Source organism: Podarcis gaigeae (genome assembly GCF_964106915.1).
Source record: "Podarcis gaigeae genome assembly, chromosome: 8".
NCBI lineage: Eukaryota > Metazoa > Chordata > Lepidosauria > Squamata > Lacertidae > Podarcis > Podarcis gaigeae.
In genome coordinates, this window is record NC_139684.1 from 70,814,655 (window position 1) to 70,840,511 (window position 25,857).

General features: G+C 46.4%; 2 protein-coding genes across 9 annotated transcripts in view; one reads left to right on the forward strand and one right to left on the reverse strand.

Moving 5' to 3' along the window:
* LOC310849912 (beta-1,4-galactosyltransferase 3-like) overlaps window positions 1-8,155 on the forward strand; it is a 37,869-nt gene extending 29,714 nt beyond the window's left edge. For all 5 annotated transcript variants that reach the window (XM_083750877.1, XM_083750878.1, XM_083750879.1 and 2 more), the window contains 6 exons: window positions 1,312-1,667; window positions 2,558-2,793; window positions 3,949-4,136; window positions 5,691-5,813; window positions 6,257-6,361; window positions 7,604-8,155. In XM_083750877.1, coding sequence (XP_083607003.1) covers window positions 1,312-1,667; window positions 2,558-2,793; window positions 3,949-4,136; window positions 5,691-5,813; window positions 6,257-6,361; window positions 7,604-7,754 — 1,159 coding nt within the window. In that variant the 3' untranslated portion in view covers window positions 7,755-8,155. The remainder of the gene's footprint in view (window positions 1-1,311; window positions 1,668-2,557; window positions 2,794-3,948; window positions 4,137-5,690; window positions 5,814-6,256; window positions 6,362-7,603) is intronic.
* A 7,211-nt stretch (window positions 8,156-15,366) lies between these two features.
* Window positions 15,367-25,857, reverse strand: part of DYRK1B (dual specificity tyrosine phosphorylation regulated kinase 1B) — a 33,708-nt gene continuing 23,217 nt past the window's right edge. For all 4 annotated transcript variants that reach the window (XM_083750776.1, XM_083750775.1, XM_083750774.1 and 1 more), the window contains exons 2-11: window positions 21,864-22,009; window positions 21,065-21,184; window positions 20,629-20,817; window positions 19,712-19,859; window positions 18,977-19,263; window positions 18,529-18,675; window positions 18,038-18,178; window positions 16,809-17,112; window positions 16,498-16,604; window positions 15,367-16,364 (exon numbers count right to left, since the gene is read on the reverse strand). In XM_083750776.1, the coding sequence (XP_083606902.1) occupies window positions 15,969-16,364; window positions 16,498-16,604; window positions 16,809-17,112; window positions 18,038-18,178; window positions 18,529-18,675; window positions 18,977-19,263; window positions 19,712-19,859; window positions 20,629-20,817; window positions 21,065-21,184; window positions 21,864-21,926 (1,902 nt within the window). In that variant the 5' untranslated portion in view covers window positions 21,927-22,009 and the 3' untranslated portion in view covers window positions 15,367-15,968. The remainder of the gene's footprint in view (window positions 16,365-16,497; window positions 16,605-16,808; window positions 17,113-18,037; window positions 18,179-18,528; window positions 18,676-18,976; window positions 19,264-19,711; window positions 19,860-20,628; window positions 20,818-21,064; window positions 21,185-21,863; window positions 22,010-25,857) is intronic.

Below are 25,857 nucleotides of genomic sequence, written 5' to 3' on the forward strand. Positions count from 1 at the left end.
AGTGGACAAGGTGCACGGAAAGGGCTGCGGCAAGGGGACTCGCACCTGTTCCCATCCCTCCCTCCACCTTCAATTGTTGCAGATAGCAACAGCTGTGGACTAAGGTTATATGTATATGCAAAACATGGCTTTTGACACTTTAAGTGAAGCAGCTCCGGGGTATGGAGAAAGGAGGCTCTGGCAACATTATTCTAAGAATAACTGTGTTGTGGTCAGAGCATGATAGTATCAGGGAGAACCCAGATTCAAGTCACCATTCAACTATGGAGTTCCATGAGAGGAGAGGCATGCAGACTGTTTTAAGTTTCCCAGGAATGTAGGAAACTGCCTTATGCCTAGTCAAGACCTTGCTCAGAATTGTCTCCTTGGACTGGAAGCAGTTCTCTAGCATTTCTGTCGGGGGGCATTCCCAGCCCTTCCTGTAGATTCTGGGGGATTGATCTGCAACTGAGCTTAACATATTTTTTTCCTTTTTTTACTTGATAGCTGCCAAGCTTAATCCTTCTGTGTTTCCTTGGTTTTGAGGGGGTGGGAGGGAGGAAGCGTAAGCAAAAAAGAATTCTGCTATCCTATTTCTTTCTGTCTGCCACTTGTCCTAACTTCCCCCCCCCTCCCTGGTGCATATGTTCGCCATGTTATGTTGCTATGCCTACCACCCACTCCCACGTTCTCCTTTCCTGTGGGCACCTCTCATTTGGCAGGTGTGCAGTTTGTTTTTTGCTGCACTGAGACTTCTCATGCAGCTGCAGAGACAGGAAGATGCTATTACTGTTAGTTGCTTTGTCTCGCGGTGCCACGTCTGTCCATACTTGTGCTTGCTGAGAGCAGATCGTCTTGTGTGTAACAAAATAGCTGGGCTGGGCTCTGGATGTGAACTTCCCCCCTCTTTCAGAACCTTACCCCTGCATATGTAGACATGAAACGTTTGGGGGCGAGGTGGGGGCAGAAAATGCATTTTCTTGTAAGCATCCAAGCGAAAGCTGAGCATTGTGAACGTCAGGAGGCTGATCAGATAATCAAATCGGCATTAAATGGTTTTCGAGCGAAGATGATCCTTGCTTTTAGGCGATGCATGCATGGGTTGTAAATGGCTATTCTCTCCCCAAAGACACGGAATGCCTCTCAAAATGGTGCTTCTCTGCTACAGTTGGTACTTGCATTAAAATTAGTTTCTCCCCCCCCCCCAAAAAAACCTGCTGGTACTTTAATTGGGGCACCTTTTTAGCCCTTCAAAATGTTTGTGCATAAAAAAAGTTAACCTGACGAATGAGCATTGCCTGTACTCATTCTACCTTCTGCTGCTTCCAACAGGTCACTGTCTTCTGTTTCCCTTGCTGCTGCTGACGCCGCCACACCCTTCAGCCCAGCTGCACCATGGATAGATGATCCTGGCCCTGCCTCAGCCATGCTGCAGTTGCGTGGCCGCTACCTGCTGCTCTTCCTAGGGGTGCAGCTGGTGGTGATGGCTCTGCTGTACCATGATGGCTACCGCAAGCGTGTTGCCTATTTCCTGGGCATCTTCTACAAGGGGGGCACATTGACTATATTGTCCAGCCTACACAATGTTTCGCTGCCAGGGGACGTCTATGCCAACCTCAGCCTGATTGCCCGGCCCCCTCTGCCCCCAGAGGAACTTCCTTACTGTCCAGAGGCATCTCCTTTCCTTGGTAAGGGCTTCTCTGTTCTTGATCCTGGTTCTGGTTAGGAACTGAGAATTTGGAGTCAGCCCTAAGATTTGAATGGTGTTGGGTTGGAGCGGTTGTTCTGAAATTAAGAGTCACAGAAGCCATAATGTATTATTTCATTGAACCAGCCAGCCATCTGGAAAGGATTTGAGTGGCACATGAAAGGCAAAAATGAGCATGAAACAGTGAAGTAAATTCTGAGCAAGCTTTCGGGTCAATTTTGTCTCTTTGTGTGTAGCGTACTAGTTCTGAGACTAAAGAGTACAGTGTAATTCAAAAGCTTGCTTCATGTTTATACCGCTCTTTGGCCCTGGGAAAGACACAAATTCTGGAAGAAGAGTACGGCAATAGTGATTTTTAAATAGAGATGCCTAGGGATGAGACCCCCGCAAAAAGAGGCTTGAGGATTGTGGGCCCATCGTAGAAGTGATCTTCCATTAAGCCATGTGAAATGAGAGAAGTGGTTCTCTCTCCTCGACCCATGCCCCCTTTCTTGTCCAGTGTGACTAGTGAAAGCATAGTGATAACTCAGTTCATAGAGCATGAGACTCAATCTCAGAGTCGTGGGTTTGAGCCCCAACTTGGGCAAAAAAAAATCCTGCATTGCAGGTGGCTGGACTAGATGACTCACATGGTCCCTTCCAACTCTACAATTCTATGATTCTTTAAGTTTGCAGGGATGGAGCAGGTGGAAAGAGAAAAGAACCCTGGAACTGACTAGGAGGCTAATGCTCATTTTAATCTAAAATGAAAATGTTTCGAGGTGTTCGCCTCTTTAGGACTCTGGGTCACGTTGGCTCTTAGCCTGCGGTCTGCTGACTACCTAGGCTGTGGAGATTGTTTGCCTTACCCGTGTCTCTGCTCGCCTGCAGGAGGCCCCATTCGGGTGACTTTCCCCGCAGGGCTGTCTCTGGATGATATTGTGCGGAAGAATCCCCTTGTGACCAAAGGGGGGCGCTACCGTCCGCCCGACTGCGATGCAGTCCACAAAACAGCCGTCATCATCCCCCACCGCAACCGAGAGCAACACCTCAAGTACCTGCTCTACTACCTGCACCCCTTCCTGCAGCGGCAGCAGCTCACCTATGGCATCTACATCATCCATCAGGTGCGTTGCCACAGCCGTGTGTGAGCTGGGCAGGGCAGAAGGTTTGAATTATTACAGTGGTACCTCGGGTTACATACGCTTCAGGTTACAGACTCCGCTAACCCAGAATAGTGCTTCAGGTTAAGAACTTTGCTTCAGGATGAGAACAGAAATCGTGCTCTGGTGGCACAGCGGCAGCAGGAGGCCTCATTAGCTAAAGTGGTGCTTCAGGTTAAGAACAGTTTCAGGTTAAGTACAGACCTCCGGAATGAATTAAGTACTTAACCCGAGGTACCACTGTAGTATTATTATTATTATTATTAATAATAATAATTTTATTATATATACTCCACGCATCTCACTGGGTTTCCCCAGCTACTCTGGACGGCTCCCAACAGAAGAGTCTCCTTGGCTGCTGCCTGTCCCTGCAGTAATGTGTGGCCTCTCGCTCTCCTTAGGAGAGGAGGGAATAGAGGCAATAGCTCTATTGTTAATGGAGGAGTGCCCAGTGAAGGCAGGTGGGCAGGCAATGCTTTTTTTAGCACTAGGCCTCAGTAGGGGGCAGTGGGTTGCGCTCTGATTGCTGCAGAGAGGGAAAGCTGTAGTTCCTTCCAAAAGGTGCGGTGAATCATGCTTTCTACTGTGCTGAGTCTGATCTCTGGAGAGGTGGGGAAGAGTCAGGCACAAGGAAAGGAACCCTAGCAAGAGTACTACGGGGTGGGGTGGAGCTGAGACTGGGTATGGGGAGCAGGTAGGGACCAACCAGCACCCAGCGGTTTGAGCTCACCGAATTCCTTGGAGGGGGGAAGAGATAAGGTAAGGAATCTCGGATGTAGATGAATGAGCCCCCCCCTGGAGCATGCCCTAGCCAAGATAGAAATGGAGTAGGTGGTTCTGGAGGAGCTGTCAAATGCAAGGATGCCAGAAGTCAGCGTGGAGGAAGGATACTATTTTAATGTAGCACCTAGTGGCAACTGTCCTGGATGTGAGAGTTTAGCACTTTAGGTGAGCTAGTTTACACACACACACACACACACAGAGAGAGAGAGAGAGAGAGAGAGAGGGAGAGAGAGAGAGGGAGAGAGAGAGAGGGAGAGAGAGGGGGAGAGAGGGAGAGAGAGACAGACAGACAGACAGTGACAGCTCTGGTGTAAATGCCACCCATCTCTTTCTCAGGCTGAGAACTACACTTTTAACCGGGCCAAACTCTTGAATGTGGGCTTCAAGGAAGCTATGAAAGACGAGGACTGGGACTGTATGTTCTTCCATGATGTGGACCTCATCCCTGAAGATGACCGCAATGTGTATACCTGCGACCGTTTCCCCAAGCACGTGGCTGTTGCCATGGACAAGTTTGGCTACAAGTAAGCTTCTTGGATTTGGGTCTGTTTCCATAGGAATGCTTCTATACCCCTCCCAACACTCTTTCCTTCTTAAAATAGAGATGCCCAGTCTCCCTTCTGAAAACAAAATCACACTGAAAACAACTGCTTTCTCGTGTGTTTCTAGGCTGTTTTCTAGATGCAGATATGGGGAGGAATGGGGAGTGTGCTGGAAGAGTTAGAATGTCAGACTAGAACCAGAGAAACCTGGGTTCAAATATTCACTCAGCCATAAGGCTTACTGACGGGACCTTGAAGCAGTCATCCTCCCTCAGTCTACTTTGCAAGATTGATGTGAGGATAAAGCAGGGGAAGAGTCAAATAATGCTGTTTTGAGCTTGGCAGAAGGGCAGCCTTCTTGCATGCAGCTGCATTACAGGTGGGAGTTGATAGAGAAAAGCTTTCTGCATACAGCAGCTCAGCTGTAGGGGAAGGTTGGTGCTAAAGAACTGGAAGCCTAGGCAGGACCAGTGTTAGAAGCTCAGATGTACTGTATAAGCCAAATGGCTCCTTAAATCAAGGTTGCAGTCGCCAAAACAGAATGTTTAGTTGCCATTTTGGGACAAGATGGCTCTGAAGTCTTATTTTTCAAATGATGGGTTGACTGTGATTATCAGTTTAACATCTGGCTTGTTCAGATGACAACCTTGAGCTAGGTTAAGAACTTTGAGGACTTAAAGAAGACAAGTCATTTTATCCAGGGACAGTCTACATAAATACTGGCTTACTCCTACCCCTTTTTCTTAACGGGGACATGGACTGTTCATAACTTAAGAATATTCTTCACAACTGTGAACAGGGCAGTGGGGTGGGGTAAGTGAAGACAAGCGACAACAATTACGTAACTATAACGTTTTTCAGCGCTCCTGCTCAGGCTACACAGAATAAGCATTTTGGTTGCTGACATTCATTCTGACTATGCAGATAAAATATTAACTGATTGAATTGTACAGGATAATGGTATTAGGGTGTGAAAATGGTCAAGATCCAATGATCCCCAGTCATGCACCTCCAGATGCTGGAGGTGTCAGGCGCCATCCTGGTGCCCAGACACCTTCACTTGGTCGCAAGTGGCCGATAGCCAGGTGCGAAATGCGCCTGGAACCTGTCTAATTTTGATCTCTGGACAGGACCCTGCTCTAGAAATGGTCCTCCTGAAATGCAGTGTACTGCTGCCCTTAAAAGCCCTTAAATGATATGCATGCTTCATGCAGTGAAGGGAGTGAGGTCCTCTCTATTACCTGCCATTTGATTCCTCTTCCAGAACTCTCTCTCAGGTCATTCCATGTGAATTGGTACCCAAATTTATTGCTTTTCCTTTTCCTTCCACATTCCTTTTCCCTTTCATGTTATATCTGTTGGTCTGTAAGCCTGTGGGCAGAACCTGTGCTTGTGAACGTAATATTCGCATAGTAATATTAGATGCCCATATCTCTGTGCCAGCTGAGGTCCTATGTGTTTCCTATAGAGATTCCTATATGCATGGTGGTAGCAGGTGGGCTACATGTAAATAAATGTCCTCTTAAATTCTTGCAGGCTTCCATACAAGTCCTACTTTGGAGGGGTTTCTGCACTCAGTCCAGAACAATACATGAAGATGAATGGCTTTCCCAACAACTATTGGGGTTGGGGCGGTGAAGATGACGACATTGCAGTCAGGTAAAGATGGTCCTTGATGCTAGATAAGGAGGCGGCTCCAGTTCCATCCCTTCAGTATAAAGCCCAGCAGCTTTAGGGGGATTAGGCAACTCTGTTCACAAAGGTTTAAGGTGGCATGGCTGAGGATGGGACCCTAGGAGTCCTGCCTCTCAAACTTTCCCCCATGGATTGCCCTAGAGTTTGTGTCAGAGCATAGGAAATATTGGCAAGGAGGGATTGGGCAAGCTCTGGTAAGAATCCTGGGTAGGAATCCAGGATTGTTTTATTCTGTTCTTGCTGTTGCCCAGGGGTGGGGCAAGGGAGAGGAGCCACGAGTGGCATGGTGCAGATTTGAAGGCACTGAAGCACTGCATTGCTTGGGTGTGTAATTGTAGCACTTGTGCCTCTGCTGAAACCCCATGTGCACTCCTGCTAATGCTGCATCGTCAATCATCTTCTCTTAGGGTAGCGCTGAGTGGGATGGTTATCTCTCGCCCATCTACTCAGTACGGCCGCTACCGTATGATCAAGCATGGACACGACAAGGGCAATGAGCAGAACCCTAAGAGGTGAGTAGAGGAGGGGACTACTTGGGGCAGAAATGTGGCCTGAACAATTGCAAATGGACGGCTGTCTTGTAAACTAGGTGGTTAAGTGTGATTGTATGTAGCTACTCTGCATCCTCCTTAATGCACCCTGTCAAATGCTCTGGGCCAGGGTGAATGTCCACCGCAGATAATATGACAGATGAGTAACTCCCAGAGAATAGCCATATTTAGATATTTTGTGCTTGAGGGAGTGAAACCTCCAGCAGTGGCCAAGCTGGGGTGGAGGCATGGAATGTTCAGTTGTTTTAACGGTTTGCAGTCCAGCTTCTGTGAGAGAAAGGAAGGTTGCCATTATGGCTGGCCTGAAGACATCACACAAGGGTAAACAAAGAACTGGTAAGAAGTCCTGGGATGTGGAGATTCTAAAGAACTGTGAGCCCAGACAGATGTTTTTGTTTTTGTGCTGTGATTTTCCCTTAATGCTATTTCTGTTGTGGCAGACCTTACCAACACCCCGTTGTGGTGGTGCAAAATAACCTGGACTGGAAATTTTGTAGCAAAAGAGAACTGGATAGTTGTTCCCAATCCATTTGTAAAACCCAGGCCCCCACCATTACCAACCAGGGCTGTTGGTCCTCACTGCCCACTCTGAGTTGCCATATCACAAGGATAGAGAGTAGAAACTGTACAATTGGTAGAAATTGCATGTTGGACTCAAAATGTAAAACCTTATGCACCGTTGGAGCTTTGGCTCAGTCCTCAAACCTTCCTTGCTTGCTAGTTATACACATCCACTCCTGCTTGTAGGCTGTATGTGTAGTCTTGCCGCTTTCCTATTTCCTGCTTGGTGTGTTTTTTCAACTTCGTCCGTCTGCCATCTATTATCCTCCAGTCCCTGCTTTTTCAAGCATTCTCCTTCCTTCCTTTTCTCCTCCCCACCTGCCACGAATAGCTGCTCCTGATCTTAAGCTGTGAAGTTTCTTCAGAGCACCCACTTCATCATTGTGAGTGGTTTGTATTTTTCGGCAGGTATAGGCATGGGTATTTGCAAATGTTTTTCCGTTATTGACAAACATGACACTGTCCTCCTCGCTTTGTTACAAAACATTGACCACACCCATACCATTTCATTACTGGAAATCTGTGTAAAAAGAATATGCAAGCTTCTCCTAACCTGCAAATCCAAGGAGCTGCACTTTGGGCGGGGAGGTGGTAGGAGAAGGGCTCGAGTTCTCTCGCTTGACTCTGTGAATTTTCTTACAGATTTAACTTGCTGGCCAAGACGAGGAGAACATGGAAGCAGGATGGCATGAACACACTGGAGTACCAGCTGCTCTCCAAGAAACTCCACCCCCTCTACACAAATATCACTGTCTTCATTGGCACTGAGAAGGGAATGCACCATTCCATGTGATGCACTAGCCACAGAGTGGCCTGGGGACAGGAGCCCCACCCTGCCACTTCTCTGGGACCAAGGAAACCAAAGAATCCACAGGGAGATGGACAGCCCTGAGCATTGTGGTCATCATGTGCTGACTGTCATGTCTAGCAAGGTGCTAGGGATACTGCATTACCAGGGACTGGATGGGGACTCCACACAAAGACTTCCTCCCCCTCCCCTGGAGTGTTTCTCTCTTGAGGGCTGGATGCAGTCTGACTTTACAGGACTCCGTTTGTGGGATGCCTTTCATACCTTGGTTGAAGGAGCGGCACGGTAGCTTGAGCAGAAAACCAGGATTGTCCTTTGCAAGTCTGAACCTCTGCAGCTGCTGTGCCATGGTTTGTCTTTCTTATTAAAGTGCAATTTATTTTAAAGCGTGTGGCCAAGTAGCAGTTTCTCTTCTGGAGCAAGAGCCTAAGAGGGAAGCTGTTAGCAGCCATCTCTCCTGGGCCAGTTGTGCTCTTCGCCAGGAAGGCAAGAGAGGAGCTGTATGAGGGCCAGAGCTGATTGGCAGGTCAGCACACTAGCGCTGGGATGGCCGAGGCAGGTAGCAATGAGTTGTGCTGGAAGACATGGTGGGCTTATAGGCGGACTATCAGCAGTGTCTAAGGAGATGTGATAAAATGCCAAACTAGCTTGTTGCTCGCTCTTGCAAAGGCAGTTATTCTAAAGAGGTCCCTTCTGTTCACCCTCTTCCTGCGCTGCAGAAAGGATTGTAGCTGGATTTCCACCCCCACCCCCTTTCTTGGATGAGTGGATCTCAAGGATCTCTGCTTTTACAGCTGTGTGGGCTCAGCTGGTTCACTGAATTAGTATTTGCAAGATGACCCCTTCTGTAAGAGTATTGTTCTCTCCAGAGCAGGTCCTACCTACTGGGATTTGTAACAGCCACGAATAGCAATAGCAATAGAGCTGAAATTAGGATTGGAACTTATTTTTAGCTCTTGTGATTTGAAAATGTGTTCACTGTCAGCCTTGGAAGACAGATGAGTTGACCATTCACTATACAGTGGTACCTCGGTTTTCGAACGTAATCCTTCCGGAAGATGGTTCCAAGTTCTGAAACATTCAAAAATCGAAACTCAATAGTTGACAGGGTCTTGCACTCAGTGGAAGCCACATTTCCTGTTCATCATCCATGGCGTGTTCGAAAACCAAAGAATTTACAGTTTACGGCGTTCAAGTTCCGAAACATTCGTCAATGGCGATGTTCGAAAACTGAGGTACCACTGTAGTTTGTATTGATTAGACTAGGTGGTGGTGACAATTTTGCTTTGCAATTTCTCAGGTGTTGTTCTTCCACAGCTATCTCCAAACTCTTAAAGAGTTCAGCCAAATCCCTTCAACATCTGAAGGAATCAAGACAATGCAATGAACATGGCTGCAGCCATGCTTTTTCCAAAGGTACCTTAAGTAATCCTCAGAACTGTGGAATCAGCCATGCCAATGCATAAGCTGAAGGAGTTGTGATAAAATGTGCAAGTCTGGCTTGAACCTCTGGAGCAATATGAAAAGGAAGTAAAATGTGCCCTAAAAGAGAACAGTGATATTGCAAAGAAACTAAATGAATTATTTGTATCCATTGTGAAAGATGCTGGGCTGATGCCTGATCCTCAGCAGCCTTTTCAAGGGAGGAGTCTGAATAACTGAGACAAATGGCTGTGACAAATAGAAGCCCTAGTGCTTATTATCAGATGGCTGGGTCTGAATCAGATCCATTCCAAAGTTATTAAAGGAACAAGTGCAAAACTGCTGATCTTCTAACAGAGATATGCAACTTATCCCAAAAATCAGTTTCTGTACCAGAGGATTGGAAAGTAACCATATATAATAGAGAGAGTGGTTCAGGTGTGAACCCAGGAAATGAAAAAGCTAGTAAGCTTAATAAAATTCTATCAAGTATATAGAAGTTACAAACCTTTCTGAAGAAGAATCAACATGGCTTCTGCAAAGGAAAGTTCTGTCTCACATCTTTTAACTTTAGTCTGTCAACAGGAATGTGGATGGAATGATCCTGAAGGATCGTGGGCCTTTGGACTTTTGGGCAATACCTCACTAAAGCCTGCTGCATAAACTGTTAGTCACAGCATAGAAGGACCTCTAATGGATCGGTAACTGACTAAACAACAGAAAGAAGAGAGCAGGAATAAATGGACAGTTCACAAAGAAGGGAAAAAAGAGAAAATATATTGTAGTAGTTTTTAAATGAGATGGCCAAACACTAAATTATTCAAGATTATCAAACCCTAAATGGATTAAGAAATTTTTAAAAAAGATCTCCAAATTTGCAAATGAGATTCAATATAATGGGGGCAAAACCTCCTAACTTTCGATATACTCTGATGGGGTTTTAGCTAGTGCTGATTAACAAAGATGATCTCGGGATTAGCAATAATTCATTGCTAATGATTATTAGGTAAGAGAATGAGAAGGAAACTGCCAGTGGTAAAAAGCCCTTGGCATAATGACATTAGTTGCTGCTGCTAAAATAATGCTGGATAATAATGGATCCATTGTGTGGCTCAGAATAGGTAGCTTTCCGAGGTCTTGTAAATATTGTTCGCTGTTTCCAGGTGTCCTATCTCAAAAAATGATACTGTACATGTGGAAGTAGTACCGGCAAGGATAACTAAAATTATCTCTAAATGAAAGGCTACAGTGGTTGCAGGTGAAAAAAAGGAAGAAATGATTGTTTTTGATGGTTGTAAAATTATGTAGGGTATGGAGAAAGTGGTTAAAAAGTTTTTTCTCCTTTTCAGTACTGTAACTCATCACCCGATGAAGGTGGCATAAAATTCAGGACAGATGGAAAGTAATTATAGTACTGTATATTATTTCTTAATGGAATTTACTGCCACAAAATGTGGTGACCACTAGCTTATTACATGACTTTAAAAGATCTGATAAATCCATGGAATGGTTATATGCAACCCAGGCTCCGAGGCCGTGTCCTATATACAGTGGGAGGGTTGTTTCCTTCCAGAGGCATCTGATTTGCCACAGGCCCCAAGGCCTCCCACTTTTCCCATGAGCAAAGGGCTCCAATACCCCAAACATTTTGGACACATCACTGATTTGAATAAAAATCTGCATTGTAAAGATGTGTGTTAGACTGGCAGTTTCAATCTGTTTTTTAGCAATACCCAGGGCCTACACGCTAGTTTTCTGAATGAGAGACTGAGTAAGTTGAGGCTTCCACTGTCTACCTTTGGCAATGTGCTGGTAGAACAGGAGTAACAAAAGTGTCCCAAATTGCAGCAGCAGCAGCAGCTGTGCTGTTCACCTTCCTGTTCTACTTCTTGAAAGCCATCTGTTCTCTTGCTCACAAATAGTGAAATGGTTCACTATTGCTGCAAGCCAGGTTAACATGTAACGGCTGTACGACAGAGATGGGGAAGCGGTGGGCCCACCAACTGATGTTGGACACAACTCCCATTGACCATGGATGCTGAGACTGCAAAGAGCTAGTGTCCTACAGCATCTGGAGGGCTACAGGTTCCCCAACATTGTGGAACAGACATTTATAGAATAGCCTTCTTAGCCAAGCTCCTTCAACATGTCTGCTGATTCGTATGGTTCAATTACATGAACTAAGCTTGGACATCTCTCCCATAGCTTTGCTGTTATGCTACCCACATTGCGGACTGGGGGAGGTTGTCATGACTGCAGAGATTTTTAAAATTATTATCAACCAGATTCATTCTGCCTTCCTAGAGTGTGGGATATAAATATGAAGGAATACAGCTGCATGCTGAATGAGTGGTATGAACCCCATGCTACATGAATAGTCCAGCATTCTGCTCCCACCCGCCCAAGCAGAACATGAAAACAATAGCTTTGTTTGCATAATTTGTCCAAAGGAAACAGGTGAATGCATTTCAGGGGTAATAGGTATTTGAAGTGACAGGTCTTATTACCCTATTTTCCTTTGAGGGAGACTGCTACATACAGCCTAAAAGCTGGGCCAGGGTATCTGCAGGAAGCTACTTGTTAGGACAATTTGGGCGCAGGGTGAGGTGATACAATTTTAGACTCTCCACTGAATAATGTAAGTGTAACTAAACTATCACATCATTCCCCACCCAACCCCCAATCTGTTTAATATTTGTGAGCAACTCTGCTGAAATGAGAGCAGAGTCTGACATGTGGCATTCTATTTTACATTGTATATGATTGGAAAAGCCCCGAAGTCCTAAATGAAAACACCAAACTAAGAGAGCTCAGAATAGTAGCTCAAATCAAACACATACACTCTAAAATGTCCATCATGTTAATTGAAAACAAAGGGATAGTACCGAGGTACAGTTGTGTACCTCGATACTACCCCTTATTCTCTCCTGTATAAATGTTATGCATTTGGTCATTTCCAATAATTTCTTAATTTACAAAGAGGTACAAAAGGCTGCAGAGGCAGGGATCCATGAATTTTAGCTGTGCAGTTTGTTACCAACTGAACTGTGGCATCATCTGAGACCTAGCCCTCCTGCCATTTTGAAAAGATTGCTCTGCCTCAATTTATTGTGAGATGCATTTTAAAAAATAATAGCGGTGACATACAATGAAGGCTTTCCATGTTGCCTGCCAGAATTAAATTTGTGGGTGATGCTGTGACCATATTTGTGAACCTTTGTACAGTATCCCCAAGCCCCACTAAAGACAGAGATAGAAGTTCTAAAAACACTACCCTACCCTGTTCTTTTAAGCCCCCAATCCTTAAAAACCCTAATTCCCCATTATAGCCAATGGGACATGGGAATCAAAACTGACATTAGTCTGTTAATTTAAATTAAACTTGGGCTTGATCATCTCTGCAGTCACACAAGCTAGAGACCTCCTTTTGGAGAAGGAAAAAACTGGGATTCTAAAAATGATTGATATTAAACTGAATACTAGAGTTTTTTTGTCTTCTCCTTTGCATGTGCACAATTACAACCTGCATACAAGACTTAGCTCGCTATAAGATTTAACAGGGGCTTTTAGTCTCAAATCAAGCATTTTTAAAAACAGAAAGAACTGTGCCCAGAGTGGAGAGAAAAAGAAAAGAATAAAAGCAGGTGGTAATCTGGTAATTTATGACAGAGAATATACTCTAGCCCAGGTGTGGGGAAACTCTGGTCCATCAGGCCTTCTCAATCAGCCCACAAGACTGTTTTGCTCACCTGCCGCCATACATGACATCAGGTGTGAGGCTAAATAGAGACATTGGTAGCAGAAAACACAGCGAAACACATACACTTGTGCGTTAGCTGATGCACAGGGAGTTCAATACTGCTTAGGTGTACCAGCTGATTCCCACTGGAAACTGCACAAAGCAGGCCAACTTTGACAGGTGGGCATGACAATCATCAGATGTCAATAAGACACCAGGTGGTTGACAGGTCGGTAGTCCTGTCCCCGTAAGAGTTAGCCCACGGGAAAGTAAAGATTAGCCTACTGCCCCTAAAAGGTTCCTTACCACTGCTGTAGACAGGAGGGATGGGGAACCTGTGACCCTCCAGATGTTGCAATTTATACTGCCTTTCACCCTTGACCATTGGTGGAGCTAGGAGTCCCAACATCACACGGAGGGCCATGGGTTCCCTCTGCCTACCTTTGAGGAAACCAAATGTGACAAGTCAGTAGAGAACTGAACAACATGAGAGCATGACCTTGATGTGCACTACTACCAGAACTCTAGCCTAGCTTGAAACCTTTCCCGAGCAAGGCTCCTTGGAGGTACAGAACCCAGGTGTGACAGCAGAAAGAACAACAGCCACTACTTTTTGTAGTAGGCTCAGTTATTCTTTCCAGTTTGGGCATGTACTTTGTAAAGGAGACAAGTTTCAGGTGATAAAGCTATCTGCCTTCATTTTAACTGTGAATTCACTCTTAAAAGGCATGAATGGCAGTGTGTAGTGTGGGCAGGGTGGGGGTAAAGAGGCAGCTGGTCTGGCAGGGAGCTAAGAATACAGAACCCTCTGATGATCACTTTTAAGCATTTATGATTTAAGTGGGAGCAGATAATTAATGGAATACATTCCCAAGTTGAACAACTGTCTGCAAGAGCTTGTTTGTTCAGGTGTAACAGACTCATTTATTCTACTCAGAATAAAGGCTAGGACCAGCACCCAAAACCTGCAGAACTTCAACTTTGTGGTACTTACGAGCTATTGGATGGCCTTGGTTGAGGTTACTTTGTGTCCAAGCAGCAAGTTCTTCTTTCCATAAGCACCACCAAATGTCTAACTTGATTTCCCATCTGCAGTGGAGTTTGCTCATGTGCGCAGCCATCTTTCTTCATTAGCTCTTCTACAGCCCACGCTGCCTAGCCTAGCTGGGCCCAAGCCTCTCAACTGGCCTCCTTTCTTTCAGTTGGTAGCACTGGGCGCAAAACTGTGCACATTTTGTTCTAAATAACAAAAAAGCCTGCACTGCATAATCTGCATAAATTATGCAAACATGCTGTGTTCCAAACAACTGCTTCTTGGGGCAGAAGGCAGAGGGCATCAGAGAATTTGAACACCAGGCCATCGGAAGGCCTATCCAAGTCATCTTCTGGTTTCAGAACTTGGAATTGCCCCCACGCCTTTCAAACCCATCTTTACAACCAAGAAACATAACAAAAGGGTGAGATTTTTAGGATGCTGAATCCCAATATCTAATGCCATGATACTGTAGACATGGGCCTGAGTGTACTAGGACTGCTGAGGACATAGCACATATCCCTGGAACAAATTCCTGGTCTAAAAAACTGACACAGGCTACATCCAACACTCTGCACTTCCATTGTAGCATCACATTTTGCCAGTAGCAGCTGAGTCTGGAACCATGTGCCCTGCTTTCAGAGAACAATGGACAAAACTAACATCTTGTTCAAAAGCCCAAAACAGCAAGATTACGCCTGCCCTTGTGTTGACTGTATGGTAATTACAGTGAAATGCTCTGTGACTGAAATGCTCTTTTTATGAGGGGGCCCCTTCATGTGTAAGGCCCAGCTGAATCTCATCCAGGTGAAAAGGACAGCAGCCTGCCAAAACTGGAAAAGGACAGTGCTAACACAAGCACCTCCAAGTCTGGTCAGGTACAAGCCCTGATCTACCTGGCTGTGCAGCACAGCAGAACAAAGTGCCTAGTGAGCAACAAGAAGCCACTGGAATAAGGAAACAGGCTCCTTGGGTCACCTCTGGCCTTGTTGCTTCAAGTTCTTGCCAATCTAACAGCACACTTGCTATTTATACTACAGCAGCATTTTATGGTGTGGGTGTGTTACGGGCCAACTCCCTGTGATTAGGAAAAATAATATTGGTTGCATCCCTCTTTCTCTGCTAAGCTTCCAAATTTCCTACTCGCGAAAAAAAAGAAAAGAATCTTAAGGAAATAGCCTGAGCTCAGACAACCGAATCCTGTGCAGGTGCATGAGCTCAAGTAAGGCAGAGGTACAAGTTCACAACCCAGCTCAGCACCCCTCTCCCTCCTTTGCCACCTTCCTAATTGTGCCTTGCACTAGTATACCAGAACACAGATCTAAGCACTCCCCCCACCCCACCTTCCATCATGTACACACAACAAGAGGCAGGTCCAAGATGGCTGCACACGAGTCAGCATAAACATTCGCTGGTTGGGGCAACCCTTTATTTCCAAGCAGGGGAAAATTTTTTTAGCAGCAATTCCCATGGGACCACATAGGCCACCAAGCCCATCAGTCCACGCAGTGCACAGAAGTCTGACTGTCCATCCAAGCACAGAATGTTGAAATCTCTTGCACCAAGGAAGGGAATGGCTGGCAGGCCACATGCCGCTGAATGATTCAAGAGGGGCTGTGGCCAGGAAAGACCACACAAGTCAGAGAAAGCACTGACCGAAAGGGGGAAGGCGGCATCCAGGCTGCAAGGGCGGTAGGATGCTGGCTCCACATGCTTCCCCCTGTCCTATTCCCCCCTCCCCCCTCCCCTCCCCCCCCCAACAATGCTTACCAGTTGCAGCAAGGTCCTAGGTAGCAACAGGACCTGGTCTCTAGACTGGCCACAGCCAGGCAACCTGACCCATCCCACCGCAAGTCCTGGCCCACTCAGACTCTCACCTATGGAGAAGTGCCCTCTGGGCACTGGTTCCCTGCCCTACAGTCAGTCCTGGCCCGTCCAGGCTCTGGTGCAACAAGGGAGTGCTCTCGCTGGGCACTGGCTCCTAGCCTGCCGGGCCAGTCCATCATCAGGAGCTGGCAGCCGTGCCCTGGGGCACGCAGACACCCATCAGTGCAGTCTCGTCAGTGTCTCGGTGCCCACGCCCGCGGAGAGGATAGTTGAGGCCAAGTCCCTCAGGGCGCGAGCCGCCAGCAGTCCTAGTCCGGAAGGCCGAGGTGCCCAAGTGCAAGGAGGAAGAGCCCAGCCCGGGGGGGTTGCAGTCCAGATGGCGAGGGCCCAGAGAAACCTCCATGGCCTCGGGAAGCGGGGGAGAGAGTGGGAGTGGAGGGCGCTGGTACGGAGGGTGCCCGCTCGGGGGGAAACATGGCATGGCCTGGCTGGGCGTGGGCTTGTGAGGTAAGATGTGAGGAATACTCTCGTTGTCGCCGCTGGCCCAGAGACGCATCTGCTGCTGAGGGGGCGCCTGCAACCACAACAATAAAAAAGAGGGAAATGGTCAGTTAAAGATGGATATGGAGGGGTTGAGCATGTTAAGGACTGGGGCGACAGAAAGGGCACAGGGAAAGAAAGAGGCCAGAGCCTGACAGGCAACGTACTTGAGGACTCTGCATCTCGCAGTCTGCATGCACGGTGCCCATGCTGCCGTAGTAACGATTGCTGTAACGGTAACCGCGGTTGTCGTTGGAAGAACCACTGGAGCCGCCTGATAGGAGAGGAAAAACGTACACAGCGTCAGAGGAGCAGAACAGGGGCCAAGGTAACATTTGGGCACAGAGCAGGAGATGCTAGGAACAGCTAGACCGACACCCTCCTATGGGGAGAGGTGGAAGAGTATCAGATCACGCAATGGAGATGACTGAGCATAGAGCTGGCAGCGGAAAGGAGGCGGAGGGAGATATGGACGTACCAGAACTAGACACAGAACTGGTGGTGCTGGTGGAGTGGCTGTGCTCCGTGCCCAGGCTGGGTGAGGTGCTGGCGCTTGTGTTGGTGCCCTCGTCGGCTGTTTTCTTGAAGAAGTTGTGCTGCAGGGCGTAGAAGGGGGTGATGCGGCTACGGGGTTCATAGTCCAGCATGCGCAGCACCAAATCCTTGAACTTCAGGTAGTCCGAAGGCGAATGGCCCTGCTCCCCTGCACGGCGCCCGCCTGGGCCTCCACTCTCCACTCCCAGCACTTCGTGCAGCCGCCGTGTCCCTGGAACCTTGTAGTCCTGAAAGACACCAAGGAACGGTATAGTTAGGCAGACGTTACTTACAGCAAGATAGAGAACGGTCCCTATCAGCCAGGTGGGGTGTTGTGCTACTGTACTCAGTAAAGGCAGAAACATCATCAGTCATGCCAAGTTTGTATTTGGAAAGTAGAAAAGAATTCATTTTATCACAACACAGGACAAGGCTATTTTATATTCCTAAACCTAAGGAACTCCTTGTTGATTGTGAAATTGATGCGTTTAATTAGAGAAAAATCACTGTCAATATTTACTAAAGATTGGAGAAAGGAGTTGACTTAACTCTCTGAAAAAAGCAAGGACCACAGGGCTTCTTATTCCTGCCCAGGAGTGCCATGCGTTTCTGTCACATACACCATTCATGTTAAAGGATAGTTATCTTAACACACTTGCAAGATACTTGCCCCATCTATTTCAAATCACCCATGAAAACAAGGGCAACAACTGTGGGGGAGCCTGCTTCTGCACTCACAGAGAACTCATCTGCTTGTTCCAAGGCGTATTAAAAACTCATGTCTTCCCACCTGCATTCTCAAAATCATTCCCCCTCTTCCCTTGAGATTTCTAGTCTCTTAGCCTGGAAGTCTGAGGGCAGAGCCTGTGCCTTTAGGTTGATTAGTCAATACAAATTATTTTCTACCTCCTTGCCATAGAAGTAACCGAAAATGATGGATACAAAACCGAAGTCCCAGAACAATATACAGTTCAAATGTCATTGGAAACATTTTGTGGCACACCACAACAGGTCCCACCCCCTGCTAAAACACAAAATGTGAATAGCAAAACTGACAATTCAAAATCTTGTGCTGTGCAGATAATCTTAAAAACAACTGTTGTCTCAGGCTCATTTTAAAGGGAATGCAGAGGAGGAAAGGGCTGAAGATAGGACAGCTGTGCTAAGCATTACCTTCCTGCCATCTTTGCCCCGCCGGAGGACCCAGCCCCCCTCAGGCAGCTTTTCAAAGTACTTCCGAGCTTTGGGAGCCTGCTCCAACATGTGAGGGGGTGGCAGCCCCAACACCTCCACAATCCGGCTCATCTGATCGGCCTGCAAGGGAAAGGCACAGAATCAGGAACACAAGGTGATAGTTCCCAGCCCCACATGGCTCTTCCTGGCTTTCCAAACTCACTCCTTGTTTCTTTGAGGGCCTTCTAAATCCATTCATTTGTCTTCTTGAACCAAGGACCTATTCATGCAGCTCCACACACTTCAACTCCTCCTGCCACCCAAGCCAAGCCAAGTTGCTGCTGCATTCTTTGTCTCGATTAGGTGGTTCTGCCCAGCAAGTTCAACAGCTGCCCTTGCTAAAAGCTAGCTGCTACACCAAGTCCTTTGGAGCATAATAGCCAGGGGCTAATCTCCCCTCCCCTCCCCTGGCTTGTCCTCTTTCCACCTACCTCATTGGCACCACTGAAGAGGGGCTCTCCTGTGTGCATCTCCACCAGGATGCAACCTAAGGACCACATGTCAATTGCCAGGTCATAAGGCATGCCCAGTAGCACTTCAGGTGAGCGGTAAAATCGGCTCTGGATATACTGGTAGATCTGCAGGGAAGAAAAGAAAGATAGGATCAGCTGCTGCACTCTGGGGACTGGAAGGTCACAACAGGTGGGTCTGTCTTCTTTCAGTCCCTTTGCTTCAAATGTTGGCCAAGACAAATAAGGTGGTCCAGTGCCTTCTAAGGCCCTCATCTAGCCAAGAGCAAGCTGAAGAAGTCCTAAGAAAACGAGGGAAGCTGTTCAAGCTGACAATTACAAACTCCTGATGTTGACCACTAGGAGGGTCTCAGGTCAGGCACTGGGAGAGGGGCTGCAGTTGGAGAGGTCACAGCAAGGGGTCACTCACCCGCTGGCCCAGCTGGCAGGAGCTGCCAAAGTCCACAATCTTGATGGCACTGCGCTTGGGGTTGCAGAGCAGGATGTTCTCAGGCTTAAGGTCACAGTGGATGATGCTGAGCTCAGGTGTTGCCAGGAAGAGTAATGCAGTGCACAGCTGCTGGGCAAACTTGCGTGTGAGGTTCAGAGAGACGCCACGGAAGTTGGTGTTACGGAGCAAGTCGTAGAGGTTGTAGGACAGCAACTCAAACACCAGGCACAAATGGCTCCGGAACATGAAATGCCGCTTCAAGTGCACTGCGGGTGGGGTGGAGAGAGAAAGTGTGGTGGAGGAATTGCTAGAATACTGCAGCTCCCCATTGATGCTTTGACAACACCCTGCAGCCAGCACTTGTGAACCTCACTGACATATAATTATGACCTCCAGGCATCCCACATGAACATTTCCCACAGTCTTGGACCACAGATCACTGAGTGCACCACATCTGCAAGCAAAATGATGAACCAATCTCTCCCAATGACCTGAACCCCCACCGACTTCAACTCATGCCCTAATCAGTCTCTCAAACACTATCCAGACATTCCTTTAATCAGTCACTCACTTATGCAGAGCCTTCCACAAGTTGCCACCAATCTAAATGAAGCACTGGAGACTTCATTTAATGTGCATCTCACCAGTAATGCTCTCGCTGACCCACTCACACTTCTCAACTAATTCCAAAAACATATCTCTGCAAACTCTCACCAATGTAGTATTTCATCTCTGTGTCATGCTGGTTCATCAGTTCCAGCAATCGCAATTCAATCTGAGCCTGGCTCAAAAATGCCTTCTTGTTCTTGATTATCTTTATGGCCACCCACTCCTGAGCCTGTTGGTCATAGGCCTTCACCACCTAGCAGGGAGAAAAAGACACATCAGTATAATGTTATCACAGTGGTGCCAAGAAGTAATGACTTTGGGGAGAACCACCAAATCAAAAGTACCGCTGGGCAGGGGGAACATTCAAGCGTCCACACACATAGTGGTCATCTTATTTATTTATTGCTCTTCCTCAGAAAGAGGCCAGGGTGATGTACATGTGCAAAACTTTGCTTAGGATGGCAATGAAACGTCAACCCCAGTTACTTAAAATCAGGTCAGAATCCAACAAGCTGCCTTATACCAACAACACTAATGGGCCATCTGGCTTATACTTTCTATATCAAGGACAACCAAAGTGATGATGTCCAGATGTTGTTGGACTCTCATTGTAGTCCCAGCCAGTGCTGCCAATGTTCATGGATGATGGGAGCTGTAACACCTGGAAGATACCACGTTGGTTATCTCTTGTCTGTACTGACTAGCAGAGGCTCTCCAAGGTTTCAGTAAGGTATCTTTTCCAGCCCTGCCCGGATATGCTAGAGACTGAACCTGAGGCCTTCTGCAAACCAAGCTTCTGCTCTACCAATGAACTACAACCTTTTCCCTTTGGCAAGATTACAGGCTGTATGTTCCTGTGACTGTGGGGCCTGCTCCATTTGATATTGCCAAAGGCACATTTGCTGGGGAAGGAGAACCTAGAGCAGTGTTCTGACCAATGATCACCAGAGCACAGGCTGCAACTTGCTATGTAGTTACTGATGCGGATACAGAAGAAGTCTCTCTCCTGGTTGTCCTCTGACCTGTCCGAAGGATCCCTTGCCAATGAGCGAGTCTATTTCATAGCGTTCCAGCCAGCGCTCCCCGTTGCGAACAATGTAATCATAGTTGTCGTCATCGTAGCCCTCGTTGTGCACTTTCCGTTCCTTTTTGGTGCTTGTGTCCTCGGGTGCCACCTGCAGGGCTCGGCGTTTCTTCTTAGCATAATAGACCTGGCAGCAAAACGCAGGGTCAGTGCACAGAATACAAGGAACCTTTCTTTTAAGATGAGGAATTACATCTCCCCATAGCAGCCCGGGGAAGCAAACTAAACTCTCTGGCAGGGCAGAAGAGCTAAGGAATGGTGCCATCAACATGCAGCACAGAAGGAAGAAGAAGTGCAAAGAAGTTTAAATCATCGCTATTCCCAATGCTTTAAGGAACTGGTCAAAGCTGTCACCACAGAGAAGGTCCTCTTACCTCATTGATATGTTTGTAAGTTTTGATAAGGTCGACAGATAGCTTGCGCAGTGGGGCTGTGGCAGAGTCCCGAAAAGTGAGCGGGATTCTTCTCTGCAGGATGGCCAGGTCTGGCATGATCTGTGGGAGAGAAAAAAAAGGGGGGGGGATAAGTCCCTAAAGGTCATGGGCTTGAAATAGTTCCATGATGGGGCTAATCGCATATGTTCCAGCCGCCAGCAGGAAGCAGCGATTGACAAGGGTTTCATTCTATTCCACTAAAAACCCTGTTTTCTTTTATGTACTTGGAGGTGGAAGGTTTGCAGGAGACAGAGAGAGTGAGTGAGTGAAGGGGTCATGCTGAGATTACTAACCTTTTAAACTTAGTAGATTCAGTCTGCAGCCCACATCTAATTTCCCCCACGGTGTAGGAAACAGGTTGCTATCAGCCCAGGTGAGGATGACTGCTTGGGCCCAGGTTAAGTGGCTCTCACCACACATCATGGCTGATTCCAGTGGCAATTGCATCAGGGGTTTGCTTCATCCCACAATGACTACCCTCTGCATGCCTTGACTAGAGACTGAACTTAGAGCCTCAAATCTAATAGCCATTGTTTCTATAACGTGAGCTAAATAAACACAGAGATTCACACCTGTATCAGCCTCATGTAGATTTTACTTGGAATGACCACAGGTTGAAGAGTGGGAAAGGAGCTGAGCCAGGCTGAGGTGCTGTGTGTATTTACAAGCATACAGTCTGAAGAGGAGACAGCTGTATCAGGGGGAAGCCCCCGAAAAGACTGAATTTCCAGGAAATTACCTGCTGATGCTCAGCCATGGGCTGGATGCTGGAGAAGGGAGCATGGCTGTGCTGGCTCGACATGATTGTCTCAGTAGGAAGAGAGCGGCCCAGAGAGGCAACCTGGCTGCAGGGCGGCAGCTGGCATTGTGGAGTGCTGCTGCCACCTAGAGGGCACAAAAATAGTTTGGTGAGGATTTTTTTTTTAATCACCACACATGCCTGCACTTCCCAGAAATAGCTCCCTGCTTTCACCACAAAACGCATTCCAATTTAAGAAGAGAGTCAGGTATCTTGATTACAGTAGGGGTGAGGATATGGCCAAGAACCTAGGTTCTATTCTTAGCTTTTTAATGGGAGGGGGGCAGTAGATCCAATTTCCTGAAACAACCCAGGATAGAGAGCTTCACCCAGTGAACTGAAACAGTGACACAAATGTATTAGAAACGACAGTCTAAAAGGTGTTTGCATTTCATGGTATTATTAAGCAAATTTATATTTGCAACACCGAAAACCACAAGAATTCAGGCATAAGGGCTGACACTTAATATAAGCATTTCCCAGCCTTCTTTATTTGTTTTAATTACATTATACCTTCATTATACTAAGCAAGGATCCACTAAATTCTGCAACCTCAAGCTACCAGAGCTTGGGGGTGGGGTGGGGATGGCAGGCCTCTTGTTATCTTTCCCAGACTGACTGCATAGCAGCTTTAAGTGAATGAAAGCTGAGAGAAGAGCATAAGGAAGCCATCAACTGTTAGCACTGGGATCAAGACTATGCAAATAGGAAGGGAGAAGGCACATATGAATGACTCCTAGATTCAACTGTTCCCTTAGTATGGCATAGTGTGGCTAGGGTGTTGTACTTGGACCTGGGTTCAAAACACTCTCCAGCCATGAAGCTCACTGGGTGAGCTCCAGCTCTTTTAGTTGTCTTATCTCAGCTTTATTTTGTTATTGTTAACAAAATAAAATGGGAGAAGCAGGACCATGTACATAACCCTGAGTCTATGGGAGGAAGGGCAGAATCATGAAATGCATTCCTGAATGTTTTAAGGTCTAGGTATTGTGTTCCATGTTTTGTAATCAAGGATGCTTACCTGAGTGCATGTGCACCTTTACCATTAATGGCATTTTGGGAAGGGAAAGAGCCAAGAGGAGAGGCTACAGCTTGAACTGTGCAGAGGAGAGGTAACTACAGAAAAACAGGCAGAGGTGTTTGCATGTCAGACACGGTCAGAGGCTCTAGCAAAACCATAGGGATTGTCAGAACTGAAGGAAAGCTGGGCAAAATGTGGTCAGTATACTGTATCTTATTATGCAGCCACACCTCAAAGTTACAGATCTCTCTTTTGAATGTAGTTGAAGAGAGGGATTCCCTCAGCGCCCACTGGGAGTCAATATCTGTGCTGTTTCTAACATGATTTCTATCTATAGTTTGCTTCTCCTCCCCCCAAAACAGCAATTCTCCATTGGTGATGCTATGAACATGTCAACTTTTCTTACTGCAGGTTACTAAACAGATTTATACCCCCTTTTGGAATAATTCAGTTTAATTCAGTTACTGTTGCCATGTATTTTTTTTAAATGTCTGTTTTATTATGTTTTAGTTTTGAAATACTGTTAATTATCATTTTAATATATATGGTATTTTCTACCGTGGGACCATCTGGTGAAGGATGGTTTATAAATACTCTAAACAAACAAACAAATAATCAAAAGATACAAAACCGTCTTTTATGCTACTGGTGCCCAGGACATACATTTCCATTTTGCAGACACTTCTGCCCTGATATACACACCTATATATCTATTAGAATACATTCTTTACATTAAAATTTATATTACTGTATTAGCCTGGATATAAGCGTCACTTCTTCCCCAAATTCCAACCATGAAAAGTTAAAGTGCAGCTTACATTTGTGACCTTATGGTATGCAGCCAGGAGCGTGGCAAAGTGGCGCCTGCCCCGCGCGTAGTCCCCCATCCTCTCTCCCAAGACCGGGATGGGAGACAGCGAGGTAGGGGAAAGGCCACCAACAACGCAATGGGCTCCCCCACCCCCCATGCAGCCAGGAGCAGTGAGGAATGGAGCGGGTTATATTCAAGTATTTTTTCTTCCTCCCCCCTCCAGTTTTAAAGCTGCAGCTTATATTCAGGCAAATACGGTATTTTTTACAACTTGGATCAATTGATGTGGTCCCCTTGGCCAAATCTGGCCCTTTGAGGTATGTTATGTTTCCCCTACTAATTTTTAGTCCCAAAGCCAAGAGAGGGATCTGGATGAAAAGCAACAGTAGGAACAGAAGCTTCCCAGCAAACCACTTTTAAGGGATGGCCTACCACAGACAACTTTCTTATCAAAGTGAACCTCCACGAAAAACGATCTGCTAACTAAAGTTCTAATATTACTACATAAACATGATGGTGTATACTGTTTGCTTACAACAAACAAATAAAATAAAAATTATATGATGTGAGAACCTATAAGGTCTACTCTTGCTTTAAAAACAAAACAAAATCTGACGTTCTCACAATGTTGAATTTTGCAGCCAGAGTCATGTTCTCTGCTATCCCAGAACACACATACCCTTGCTAAGAATTCAATAAAATAGCCAAGACTACTATTCTTTTTAAAAAGCACTTCTAATATTATTTACTTATGTAATAAAAACAGTTAAATTACTCTGAGGGATTGTGAATGCAACAACCCAGATATGTACCTCCCCCCTCTCCAGTATTTTTAATTTTTATTCAATTGTATTTTTCTTTTTCTATTTCCTTATTTCTTCCAAGCCAATTCTATGACAAAGAACAAACCACCTACATAACTAAAATGCCAATTCCCAGAGCCACACATTAACAGGGCCTGAGGGGCCACTGCAACACAGACCCTCCTTCCACGTGCACACACCTTGCCCTTCCGGACACACATTTCACGACTATAGATTTTACAATCTAAGATGTCAGAACTTTATTCTCAGTGGCTTCCATGGAATTCCATGGAGCAAGGGGAAAAAATTGGAGCACATTTGAGAAAGGCAGAACCCAGTGCCTGGAGCAGGGAACAATTTAGGCCTCATCTCAATGCAGCTCTTGAATTCCCCCTGAACAAACCTAGACTCATAGAACAGAACAGAACAGAATCTAATCATAGAGTTGGAAGGGACCATGGGAATCATTTAGTCCAACCACCTGAAATGCAGGAATATTTTGCCCAACGTGGGGCTCAAACCCACAACCCTGAGATTAAGTCTCATACTCTACCAACTGAGCTATCCCAGATCATTGAATCTTCCAGTTCAGTACTGTCTACTCTGGGGTACTGTCAACCCAGCACCCATGAAGGCTTTTTCTGGAGTCCCCAGGCCCAAGGTTGCAGACCCTCAATATTTTTTGGATTTTGCGGGAAGAGCGGATGGCAGAACAGTGTAGAGCAGTTGCTGGAGCTGGAAGGGCAAGTCCTCTTGCATTATATTTGTGGTTTTTTGGTGGTGGCAGGAATCATTTTCCTGTTCCCTGAGTGTCCAATCCTGTTTGGTTTGTTGCCTGCCAATGATGTAGAGCTGGCGGCAGGCACTTGCTTCACCACATGAAGAGGTTATCTATGAATGCTTGACTGATAGAGGTTCACTTGGGCAGAGAAAGAGGGGAAAATGTACAGTGGTACTTCGGGTTAAGTACTTAATTCATTCCGGAGGTCTGTTCTTAACCTGAAACTGTTCTTAACCTGAAGCACCACTTTAGCTAATGGGCCTCCTGCTGCCACTGGAGCACGATTTCTGTTCTCATCCTGAAGCAAAGTTCTTAACACAAGGTACTATTTCTGGGTCTGTAACCTGAAGCGTCTGTAACCCGAGGTACCACTGTATGTGTGTGAGAGGGAGGGAGAGAGAAGGTATGAACGAATGGTGGTCTGTGAGAGAGGTGGAGATGTGTGTGGCGCGTGGTCTAAACCAGTGTTTCCCAACCTTGTGCCTCCAGAGGTTTTTGGCCTACAACTCCCATCATCC